At 27.5% G+C, this 12,539-nt stretch overlaps 1 protein-coding gene and 1 long non-coding RNA gene across 3 annotated transcripts; one reads left to right on the forward strand and one right to left on the reverse strand.

Annotated features, from left to right (window-relative positions):
* Window positions 1-3,018: 3,018 nt before the first annotated feature.
* Window positions 3,019-12,485, forward strand: LOC122525573 (pancreatic triacylglycerol lipase-like). 2 transcript variants are annotated; one of them, XM_043648466.1, is made up of 8 exons: window positions 3,019-3,299; window positions 4,642-4,919; window positions 5,016-5,286; window positions 7,296-7,535; window positions 7,936-8,169; window positions 8,541-8,868; window positions 9,219-9,357; window positions 12,102-12,485. In XM_043648466.1, exons 1-7 carry the CDS (start codon window positions 3,131-3,133, stop codon window positions 9,322-9,324), a joined length of 1,626 nt encoding a protein of 541 aa, XP_043504401.1. In that variant the 5' UTR covers window positions 3,019-3,130; the 3' UTR covers window positions 9,325-9,357; window positions 12,102-12,485. The 2 variants fall into 2 exon arrangements, with proteins under 2 accessions (XP_043504401.1, XP_043504400.1); XM_043648465.1 differs by lacking the exon at window positions 12,102-12,485 and having other exon boundaries at window positions 3,020-3,299; window positions 9,219-9,695.
* On the reverse strand, window positions 6,674-7,386 carry LOC122525624. The gene is made up of 2 exons (XR_006305837.1): window positions 7,284-7,386; window positions 6,674-6,888 (listed from the first exon to the last, which is right to left on the reverse strand). It is a non-coding gene; the product is annotated as an uncharacterized LOC122525624 (long non-coding RNA).
* Window positions 12,486-12,539: the final 54 nt, after the last annotated feature.

Consider the following 12,539-nt stretch of genomic DNA (forward strand, 5'->3'; position numbering starts at 1 on the left):
AAACCACGCTCGACGTTTATAATAATTGTCAGCTTATGCAGATACATGCGTGACTTTAAATAATAATTTTGGAATTTTACATATATTCCAGATCTTTGAAAATCAATCATAATAATAATTTCCCTGATTATAAATAATCTCATCGTTGTTATAAATTAATAATAATTAATTGAAACGTATGTTCGTCGCACAATATATATATATATATTATTGATGAATAATTAAACATACACGAGTAGGTTGATATTGTATTAAAAAATAAAAAATATTAATTTTCTTTTATCATCGTCTTTGCTTACTATGAATATAGAAATAAATAATCTTTCGAAAACATTCGTTGAAATCGTCTGACGCATCGTTTACAGAGTAATCAATTAAATCAAGTTATTTATTAAATTATTTGTTTACTGTTACAATTCAATCGAATTGCGTTACACTTTTCATCTTTCTTAGTATTTTATTCTCTATTTTTCCTTACATTATTATTATTATTGTTATTATTATTATTATTATTATCATACAAAAGAATATTATTACATAAAGTAATAATTCCAGCTCGAATTTTGAAATACACGTTTTAATATATTTTCTATTTTTTCGTTTTAAAAACGTGTATTTCAAGGCAAATCTTTTCAACGGGGGAAAAAGAAAAATGACTCGATAGAATCGGAGATCGCAGTTGCATGCGAGGTCGAGTTGCATGGATACGCATGTAAATGAATGGGGACTGGATAGGGCAGTGTAACAGGCTAACAAAGAACGCAAAGAGTCTTTCAAGGGTCTTATAGGCCTTTTAAAGCTGTTGAACAAAACAACACCAACAGAAGTGGTGGTGGTGATGGTGGTGGTAGTGGTGGTTACTGCTAAGATAAACTGGTCAGAGATTTCTTCTCATTACCAATCGAATTACAATTTACCACAATCGTATAAAAATGGATGCAAAATTTTTAATTAAACGAATACTATGATGATAATATTTTCAAAATTGTTTATAACATCCCCATTTAACAATATATTCTTTCATCTTTTTTTTCCATTGATTATACAATCGTTTAGATTTTATACAACCATACGTGGTATTGTAAATCAAACGTATTATAAATTATTTGTTTTATATATATATGTATACATAAAATAAAGAAAGATATAAAATAATAGCTTGTCAAGCTGTCAATCAACATTTTAACGAGTAATCACGATACGACACTATTACGATACTCCTATCAAGTCTACAGAAATCCAGAGGAGTTAAGAGTAACCGTACGGTTCACCTATTGTAATCAACAAGTCAACCTACCCCACTGTTTCTCAATTCATTCCAGCAACCAACCCCCCGTTGGTAGAATCGTGGATACACGTTAGGGGTACGAAGTATTAGGTTGTTACGTTCATAGAAGAGGATCATTTGAGATAAGGTAACAGGGTAAGAGAGGGTTGGTCATTGATTCGCAACATATGGGGATGCTGAGTACTCAAACCGGTGTTCAATGGCACCCCATTGTGTCATTCATCGATTACTGACGACTACTTTTTCTTAGGTTAAAACCTTACCCGCATATCGATCGGCTTCCTTCCGTCTTCTTTCACCATACGAGCTTATTTTCTTTTCTTTTTTTTTTTTTTTTTTTCAATTTTCGTTTTGCAACAGTCTCGTGCGTTTTGTTTATATTTCGTTGAAGTAATTATCATCGAAGAAAATATTTATTTTCGATAGGTTGTTATCTTCATTTGTCAAAATATTCGATTTCGGATAATCAATTCAAATATCTTTATCATATCGAAATTTATCTACAAATTATATGAATAATAATAATAATAATAATGAATAAAAAATATAATTTTAATATTATTCTTAAATATATATTAAAGAAAAAGAAAAACAAGGGAGAAGTAACCTTGTAGTCAGATATTTGATTGGTTTAATTAGAAGAAACTGAATTAATTAAACCTACTTGCGCGAAAGGAATGCGACGAGGGTAAAAATGAAAAAGGGCCGCGGCCCTTTTGAACTCATTCACGTCGATGAAGTATACTCTCGGATTCTACGAAAATAATATTTTATTTAAAATGTCGAGTCAAGTTTCGAACACATTTGGAGTTTGTCTCGAGTCTTCTTCATTTATCATTTTTCCTGACATATGCGTGCATACACATGTGTATAAACATATCGTAAGAGAAGAAGGAAGGAAGGGAAAAAAAAAATGTCAAACCAAATAAAAAGAAAAAAAAATAGTCTAACATGAGTAGTGGGGCATACCAAGGGAATAAAGTCGAAGCCACTGAAATTTCAAGTTATCAGTTAGTTACGGTTTCTCGATCAGTCAAGACGTCTGTAGGACTTTAAACCATTCGATATATATCTTTAAAAAGAAAACATAAAAAAAAAAAGATTAATTAATTTATTTAATTTATTATTTTGTTCGTTCGTTCGTTCGTTTAATATAATCCGTTTTGATTTTAATATAAGCCCTGCATATGTAACCGTTATATTCTTTTATTTCATTTATTTCATTTTACTTTTTGTTCTTCTTTTAATTATAAATAAGTAAAAGATTATTAGAAGAAGAAAAAAAACAAGAAGAACACATTCGAATTTTCATCGGGGGTGTATCTCTATTTTTTTAATTCGTGAATTAATTCTAAGTTTGATTTTTCTCGTTGAAGATCGATTATTTAAATATAAAAAGTAATTATAATAAATAGATCGGGGAAGATTGTTCGATTATTTATTGAAATATAATTCGAACTCTCTTAGAGCGTGTTCTTGTAACTGTTATATTTTTTTCCTTTTTTTCTTTTTCTTTTTTGTTTGTTTGTTTCTTTTATCAACGCAACATCCATGCGTCTCTCGTAGACTTTATCGGAATTTACGTCAATCGATTTTTCATTAGAAATCGTTTCTCGACCTTTCACTATAGTCAACGTATAATAAAACTTAATTTATATACTTTATTAAGAAAGAATTGTGATTCTCATATTTGTTCCAAGTGAAACACAAGTGATGTAAAGTGACCAAATGTTTGGAATATGTTTATGAATTTAATTGATCAATTTATTAGTTAACTTTGTGTTTGTTCAGTGTTATTACAAGTGTCGAGAAGAACGGTTTTATATTTAATATAAAATCAAAATGTTTCTAAACGAAACTTTGTTAGTATTAACTTATACGGCCAATATTATGTCTAGATTACCTCCGCAAAACAAATCAACTACAATTGTTGATTCTAATGATTTTTCTAATCAATCTACTACGACGCTTTCTCCGGAAGAAGAAGAAAATAAATTTGATTTTGAGGATCGTAAGTAAATTGTTCTTGTTCGAATCGAGACGTACGATAATTATTAATTATTAATTAAATAAAATTCGAATAATTGTCAACTATATCGGCAAAATATTCTATTTTATTTCTAACGTGATTAAAATAATACACTGTTCATTTTTAATAACAATAAACATCATGTAAAAAATTAAATGACTAAATTAATGAATCGCTTTTCTTTCGTGATTTAATAAAATCAATCTGTCTGTTATATGAAAATCTTAATTTCAAAAAATTCTCTTTAATCGTTATTTCAAATAAAAATAAACATATTAGAAAAATAAGATTGCTATTTATCAAAGTAAACATAAAAAGAGATCAAGAAAGATCTATTCGTTCGCAATTCGTACGAAATAAATTCAAATATTATCAAATCATTTTTATCGTATCAAACTGAACCTTGAAATATGTTTTTAATTGTTTTTAATTACGATATACATGTTATAAGATAAAATTGTTAATTTTTCAAGAAAATATTTGTTAAGTCGAATGTATTTTATTAAACTATATAACAAACATGTTTATATATAAATATATATATATATATATAGTTAATTCAATGACGAATAGACAAAACATGGATAACTGTGTTCAAGTAACTGATAAAATGACGTAGAAAGATATTGATAAAAATAATGATAACCTCTCGTGGGTCAATCACGTTATCCGTTTCTTTTGAATCTTAATTTATAATTAATAGTGACTGAACGTGTCTCTCTGTGTGTGTTGTGTGTGTGTGTTATACCTTAATATAATTTTTATTTTATATTTATATCACTACACTAACGTATGCGTGCACATGTGTTAATTAATATTGCGAAAAAAAAATACGCGTGTATGTATTGCAATGTAAATATAATCAGTTATCAAAAAAAGTGCAATTTATTATAATATCTTTACTACTAATTATATATATATATATAATTAATATACAAATTAATTTGTGTGGTAAACATGTATGCGTACGTATATGTATAATAATTTATCAGCATCTCATTTTCCTTTTTTCTAACCCCGGTTGAATGATATTCCGTCGTACGTTTTGTTTAAGAATTACGATATATTACAGGCGTTTCTTTTTCTCTTCTTTTTATTCTCTTATAATTTTGTGTAATAGAAATAAATTAGGATAATTATTTCGTATGTAATTACAAATTTATTAATTTGAATTAAAATTAGTTTACTTTTTATGTTTACGTTTAAAATATCAAGATTAGGATTGATAAATAAAAATGATTTATAATTCATGATGTAGTTTCTTTTATAGATATTATATTTCAATGATATTAATTGAATTTATTTTGTATGTTTCATTAATAAGAATGGTATATGTGGAGATGTTACAAACCTTATGGTTGTTTCTACATCGGTGCACCATGGTCAGGAGAAAATCGTCCAGTTTCGATGTTCCCAACACGACCAGACAGTATCGATCCACATTATTTACTATACACACGTGATACTATTCATATAGATCAATCTTACGAATTGAAGATCGATAATTTCGAAACAATTGAGAATGCACCCTTACGAATTGACAGAAATTTTTATTTTGTAATTCATGGGTTTTTAGACAGCGGTGATAACACCTGGGTAATGGTTAGTAATCAATCATTTCTTTTCTTTTTTTCTTTCTTTCTTTCTTTCTTTTTATACGCATGTGTATTTAATTTAATTCAATTTATTATTGTGTAGAGAACGGTGAAAGAATTATTATTACGAGAAGATTGCAACGTTTTAATAGTAAATTGGATTGGCGGAGCTGGTCCACCGTATGCACAAGCAGTTGCTAATACGAGATTGGTTGGCGCCATGTTAGCTCGATTAGCAGCACAATTAATAAATATTGGTAAAATTTTGCCTTCGAAGATGCACATGATTGGGCACAGTCTTGGTGCTCATACAGCTGGTTACGCTGGTTATACATTAAGATTACGTTATCATCATACTTTGGGAAGGATAACTGGTAAGAAAATAAAAGCGGGAAATTTGAATTTAAATTTGACACGACGAATAATAATTATAATCTCGACATTTTTGTACACATTTCCAAAAATGCATGTAATATTTATAATCGCAAAAAGTATTCTTTTCTTTTCTATTTGATTTCATTTTCCATTTGATAATTTCCATCGAATTTAATATAAATGAAATATTATTTATAAATCGATAATCGCATGACACTTTTATTTAATTCAAATTTTGGATTTTACGATATACCATTTTATACGCGTTAAACTAAATCCAGGTGTATGCTCATTTGATCTTTCTTTTGTTTCGATACAAGTCGCCATCTTTGACGCACACTTATTTCCCATCTCTCTTTTTTTTCCAAGTCAACGACTCACTTAAATCCCACCACTCATATCGTATTTACTTATTATATGCTTCGTTCATTCGTTCGTACGTTCGTACGTTCGTTCGTTCGTGCGTAACCCGAATGATCCCGAACCTGAATCCTTCATCTCTTCGTACACACGTGGTTTCACCGACACTCCGGAGACATACGAAGATGGCCGATCGAAACCCAACCGATCAGGGTAACATCTATGAAGGAAGAGAAGCTTTTACCTCTAACGTTTTATATTCATTCTCTTTTTTTTCTCTCTCTCTATCTCTCTCTCCTTCCCCACCAACTACATTTTTAAAATATATAATAAACGATAGAAAGCGCATCATTTCTCGAGTCAAAGATCAAACCCGCTTCGTTCGAGTATCATTTGGCAAATTTAACGCGCGAAAATAAATAATATATTATAAATAAATCATTTATAATTTTTCTTTTTTAACTCTTCAAATTTATATATTATCTTTTCAATTACGTATATTCTTCTCTTGTACGTTTTTTTCTTTTTTTCTTTCTTTAGAAAAATTGTTTACTATTCATGTAAATCTCGCAAGAGATTACGTAACATATAAAGTAACAAATCTAGTCGTGAAGAAATTATGTATGCTTTTTCGTTTCTTGTCTAAAGGAATATTTTATTTAATGGATGAAGAAAATAGAATGGAGTCTTAATGATTTAGCATTTATTATATTATGGTAATATAAACCGATTGATCGACGATAATGGTCTTCTCTTCTTCTTTGTTCCTTTTCCGTTCGTCATAGAGAAAAAAAAAATGTCCAGGTTTATTGTTACGTAAGCTATCGATCCCATCAGGAACTAACAGGATAGTAGAAAGTATTCGAGGTTGACTCCTCCCTTTTTACGAATTTTATCCTCGACGAAAAAGTATCATTGAACTCTCTCGTTTATTTTTTCGATGATAATATTTTTACGCGATCTTTTCTTTTCCTTTTTTTTTTTTTTTGTAAATTAGAAAACGCGTAGTTTCTTTTCTTTTTTTTCTTACAAAACAAATTCGAAATTTATTTTACACGTTCAACGAAAAAAATCACATTTCCTTATTTGCGTAATGTCAGGTGTAATAAAGCATTTTGTAGTCCGGATACGACGAGGTTGCGACAAAAAACGTACACAAACACACACACCCACATACGCACATACATACATATAGCCAAATATCTTGTAACACTTTTACGCGATACCATCTTCGTTGTCGCCTGAGAAAAAAGAAAAAGAAAAAGAAAAGAAATTCGCAGAAATAGTTAACGACGGTTGGTTAATTAATTAACGTGCAATTCTAAACCAACGCTTTACGAGAGAAAGTTGTGAAAGAGAGAGAATAAGTAAAAGAAAATAGAAAATAAGAAAATAATAAAATGTCAAAATTATTAATCAACCAACCGTCCTAGTATTATTATTTACACCTAAACGTAAATTAATACACAAACGACGTTTTTTAATTTATTACAAACAATTCAAATAACTTTCTTAATTTACGTTACTCTTTAGTGAGTTTATTTTTCGTATATGTTATTTTTACGTTCCATTAAGATAATACTAAGTTCTTTGGGAATTGATAAGAACAACATTGCTAATAAATGTGTTGTTTTACGTTGTATTTAAGGCCTCGACCCAGCAGAACCACACTTTAGCAATACCTCGCCTATGGTAAGACTCGATCCAACCGACGCAATGTTCGTGACAGCAATTCACACCGATTGTAATCCATTTATCAGTGGTGGCCTTGGTATTACGCAACCAGTTGGCCATATTGACTTCTATCCAAATGGCGGTCGCAATCAACCTGGTTGCAACGAGGGTGTTCTCAATTCTATAACCTTGGAACGTGGTAGTTTCTTTCGTGGTTAGTTATACTAATTTATAATACTATATACGGAAATATATATAAGCTCTAATCATTCTCATTTGTAATATCCATATTATTATTTTGTAGACAAAATTATTTTCATTCGTTATACGAAAAGTATATGTTTGAGTATCATCGTATATTTCGTAGATTTGTCAAATTTATATGACTTTTTTTTTCTCGTTTTATATTAGATTTATAATACGTAAGTAAAGATAACAAAAAAATCTTTTAGATGCATCTACCATACTTATAATTAATAAGTAAATAATATATATATATTTATTTTATTATTTATATTATTATTTTATTATTATATATTTTATATATGATTATGATATACTATTTTTAAGATATAATAATTGTAATGTGTTTTTTTTCTTTCTTGTATATAAAGGTATTAAAAGGTTCTTAGGATGCAATCATATTCGTAGTTACGAGTACTTCGTCGAAAGCATTAACACTCGTTGCCCTTTCATAGCAGCACCCTGTTCGTCATGGGATAAATTTGAAGAGGGTAAATGTTTCGATTGCATCAATCAATATTGTCCTAAATTTGGTTTGGATGCCCAGCCAGGAAATTATCATGCTTCTGTTTACTTTATGACAGGCTCGGATAAACCATTTTGTAGTAAGTCTTTTATTTTTCTTATAAGTAAATTATATTTATTTTCAATTATTTTTTACAACATTATATTATTTATATATATATTAACAAAGTTCCTTGATGATGGTGTTAAAATAATTTACTCTTTTTCTTGAAACCTATTCAACCTAATTTTGTTTCAAATTATAATACCTCAGGTCAAATGATTTTGTTTACAATGAAATAATTAATATTAAATTTAATATAATAATAATATAATAATAAATAATAAATATAATATTTAATTTAATTATGAATCATTTGAAAAATCTATGACCAATCACATCCGTCATTTAAAAATATTAATATATTAACATTTTACATTACATATAAGAATATTGAAATATATTTTTCAGAGGCACATTATCGAATAACAATAAATATTTCAAAAACTAACGAGAGCATAAGTTATGGCGGAGAAGTAGGTACGTTTACGATTAAAGTGATAAGCACTAATGGAAAACAAACAGAGAAGATGAAACTCAATCGAAATTCGAAATATTACGAGCCTGGTAGCGTACACACGGTTGTTTTACCTGGCGATGTTGTTGGTAAACCGGATGCTGTTGAGATTACGTGGGAATATGAAACTTCAATGTTCAATCCTTTAACTTGGAGATTTCTACATACACCTCGTGCTTATATCGATTCATTGACGATCGATAGTCTCGAATTTAATAATAGGTACGAATTTTTATTTAAATATTTTTAATTAATTTTATACACGATTAATATTTTTTTTTTTTATTATTTCTTCTCCACGTTTTCGATCAAATTTATTACAATATTGTATGGAAAATAATTACACGATATAAAAAATATTTTAACATATATAATACTCGATAGGAAAAATTTTATGTTGGTATTTTAATTAATATTTTATATTATTATAATAATATAATAATATAAATTAATAATATTAATAATATAATAATATAAATTAATAATATTAATAATAATATAATAATATTATTATAATTAATATTAATTATAATTTTTTGTACATTTTTTTCTTTTTTCATTTTATTTTTTAGTATCACAGTTTGTCCGGATAAAACGAAAACGCTCTTAGCTAACGAATCGAAGCTATTAACGACCAAAAATTGTGGCAACACCAACACCAATACGATTTCTACGTGAACAATTTTTTCAATATTACATATTAATTTATAGGTAATTGAATAAATATATAAGAAAATTAATATGAAAGAAAATTAGAATGAAAATAAGATGAATAATCAACTTTCGCATTCGTTCGATTAGAATTCATTCTCGCCAAGATTAATTTATTGCTCGAATATATTATCTATGTATCTGTATGCTGTCAAAGAACCCTCATCATTTTATTTAGGTATCATCTCATCCTTCTTCTTCTATTTCTTCTTCTTTTTCTTCTTTTTTTTTCTTCTACTTCTTCTTCCTCATTTCTCTTTTAATTTCTATGAATAAAACTGTATCCGAACATATTTTACGATTTAAAAATGTTTCAAAATAATATGTATAGAAATATATAAAATTGTAAATAGTTTATTAAAAAACAAAAAAAAAAACAAAAAAAAATGATAACATCGTTAAAAAGTACAAAAAATAATAATAAACGACTGATTACTTATTTTATTCTTCATAGAAACGTGGGCTGTATGTTTATTTAATTATGAGCACAAAAATTTGTATTTTTCCTTTATTAAAATGTAACGAAACTACGCGAGCGTTATTTAATAATATAATCCATTCATTTATTATTTTATAATGGAACATTTAAAAAAAAAAAAAAACTACTTAAATACATTTTTGATCTTATTTTTATCATAGAATTTGTGTTATTAATTTTTAAAATGAAATCAAATTGAGACACTCCGTATAAAATTACATTTTCTATGAAGTAGTTATAACAAAGTTAGTTTCGCTTAATGATCGGTGGCACAAAACTCAAATGCACAAATCCAATCCTTTCACTGTTATTATGCACATGTGTATCTTTCACCTTGGCAATAGCTTTCATGCGTGACCGGTAAATCGAAGACTATTAATCCAATCATTTGCGATCATGACTCTCTTCATACTTTTTCTTTTCTCCCCCTTTCTCTCTCTCCTTCTCTCTCTCTCTCTCTTTTTTTTTTTCTCCATCCATTATAAATGAAAATAAGAGAAACTTATGAAACATTTAATTAAACATTCCTCACTAATGTAAATAATAAATAAAACTAATCGTAAAGTATGTTAACATATGATCGAGGATTATTTCTCAACGATCGGTTTTTTTTTTTTTTTTTTCAAAACGATTAACACATACTTTGTACGAGAAAAACAAATAAAAAATATGCTCAAGAATCGAGGGACGTTTGAATTATCATTCGAAATGATTCTAATAAAAAGACACACAAATATCGTATACTTATCAGTTAGTTTATTATATAGTATGGTTAATAATTTAGCATATTCGTGGGTATATATGAAAATTATTCAAATTATTCAACTTTTTGATCATTTTTATTTGAATTTCTTTCTTCAGGCAATTGGAATGAACGTGTGTGACGAGTGTTTTTTTCTTTAAATTGTCCAATTAATATTCAATTTATTAATATTATTCTTTTCTATTTTGAAATATAATTACATACACACTCTGATATTATATAATAAGGTTTGTACTTATATAAGAAAGAATCTGTCTCGACACTGACCGATAAACCTGATCGTGAAAACAAAAAAAAAGAACATTTGTGTGAGGTGACAAAAACAAAATTAAAAAAATAAATATAAAAAGACAGACAAGGTAAAAGAGGAAGAAAAAAAAAATAAAAAAAAATACAAGACTTTATTACGACTGTATCAGATTGATATGTAAATCGATCGAATACCCTTCTAATAATAAGTATAATAATAGTCGATGAATAGAAAATATCTATATTATTGTAAAACAAGTCTAACGGTTTGTCTTTTTTTCTTTTTTTTTTTTATTACAAAATTAACATACACTCATTTATGTAAAACGGTTTATAATTGATATTCATACTTGAGTATATTAATAGACACATGGTAAACGTATGGAAAGTATATAATGGAAAATAACCATGGATTTTGCTTCTATTAACAAAAAATTTATATCGAATAAAATTGTTGTTAATGTAGGATTGTATTAATTAATAGTTACGTCAGTTTAGGATAATTGTAAGTATTTTTTTTTTATATGTAAAAAAAGAAAAAAAGCAGTTCACAGTTAATGTTGATTTTAGATCATGCTAGTAGATAATTAAACAACATTTATGTTGTTTCAGCATATATTCAAGTTATTTTTTTAATATATATATATTTATATTAAATAAAATTTACTATATATATATATATATATAAATAAACTATTCAATACTACGTTTTTTTACGTTAGAACTTGCTAATAAAGAAATAATAAATAATTGTGGAACACATTTAAATAACAAATTTTAATTATTACAAAACTTGCATGGATATACAGAAAAAGAAAAAATGCAACAGTTAATAATAAATATTAATTTTGGATCGTGTTAATGGATAAATAATAATCTAAGCCCATAATTATGATATAGGTCTAAGTCATATAATTCTTGTTTCGAGATATTTAAAGGATTACATTTGAACATTAAATGAATTCTATATAACATTGAAATAACAAACACTATCTAACGGTTCATTTTTGACAATATCGAGAAAATTACATTGAATTAATTTAGTTTAAAATATAATGGTGGTGTTAAATAACTAATAAACTTATTTTTTTTTAATATTGACTTATACTACTTTCATAATTGTGGGCACATATATCACTTATATCGATGAAGTTTAAATGAAATTTTAATTGACAATTAATTATATGAATATAATATAAATAAAACAAAAACTTGTGTAACTAAACAACTATATTTATGTTGGATTAACGTCAGCCGATGAGGTAGATAGAAATAGGTGCTATCTAACAACCTATCAACCAATCTACCTACCTACCTATCTACCTACCTACCTACCTACCTGGAAACTAACAACAGTGTGGTGGGCAAAATATTCCGGAGCAAGTGGAATCCGTTGGTTGAACATTCGACGAGCAGTCGAGTATCGGCCTCTCACCGTGCGAAACGTTTCCGTCTCTTTTGCGTTCTCAAAGCCCGGCCACGTTTTCTTTCGCCTCGGATCGGTTTGTGCCTCTCGAATAGAGGAAGACGAGAATTTTGTTCTGTTTCTTTTTTTTTTTTTTTTTCTATTACACGCTATTCGAGAAAGTAATAATACCGAATTATAAAAGAGAGAGAGAGAAAGAAATACAAACAAAATATTATAAAATAAATCGTGTAAATAATTGTATCGATAGAAGGAATTAAATTTCT

Source organism: Polistes fuscatus, unplaced genomic scaffold (assembly GCF_010416935.1).
Source record: "Polistes fuscatus isolate 324 unplaced genomic scaffold, CU_Pfus_HIC Scaffold9, whole genome shotgun sequence".
Lineage (NCBI taxonomy): Eukaryota > Metazoa > Arthropoda > Insecta > Hymenoptera > Vespidae > Polistes > Polistes fuscatus.

Coding starts and splice junctions, on each gene's coding strand:
- LOC122525573 (XM_043648466.1), top strand. CDS start 3,131: ATGTTTCTAAACGAAACTTTGTTAGTATTAACTTATACGGCCAATATT. Junction 4,920..5,015: donor GTGATAACACCTGGGTAATG/GTTAGTAATCAA, acceptor ATTATTGTGTAG/AGAACGGTGAAAGAATTATT. Junction 7,536..7,935: donor ACGTGGTAGTTTCTTTCGTG/GTTAGTTATACT, acceptor TTGTATATAAAG/GTATTAAAAGGTTCTTAGGA.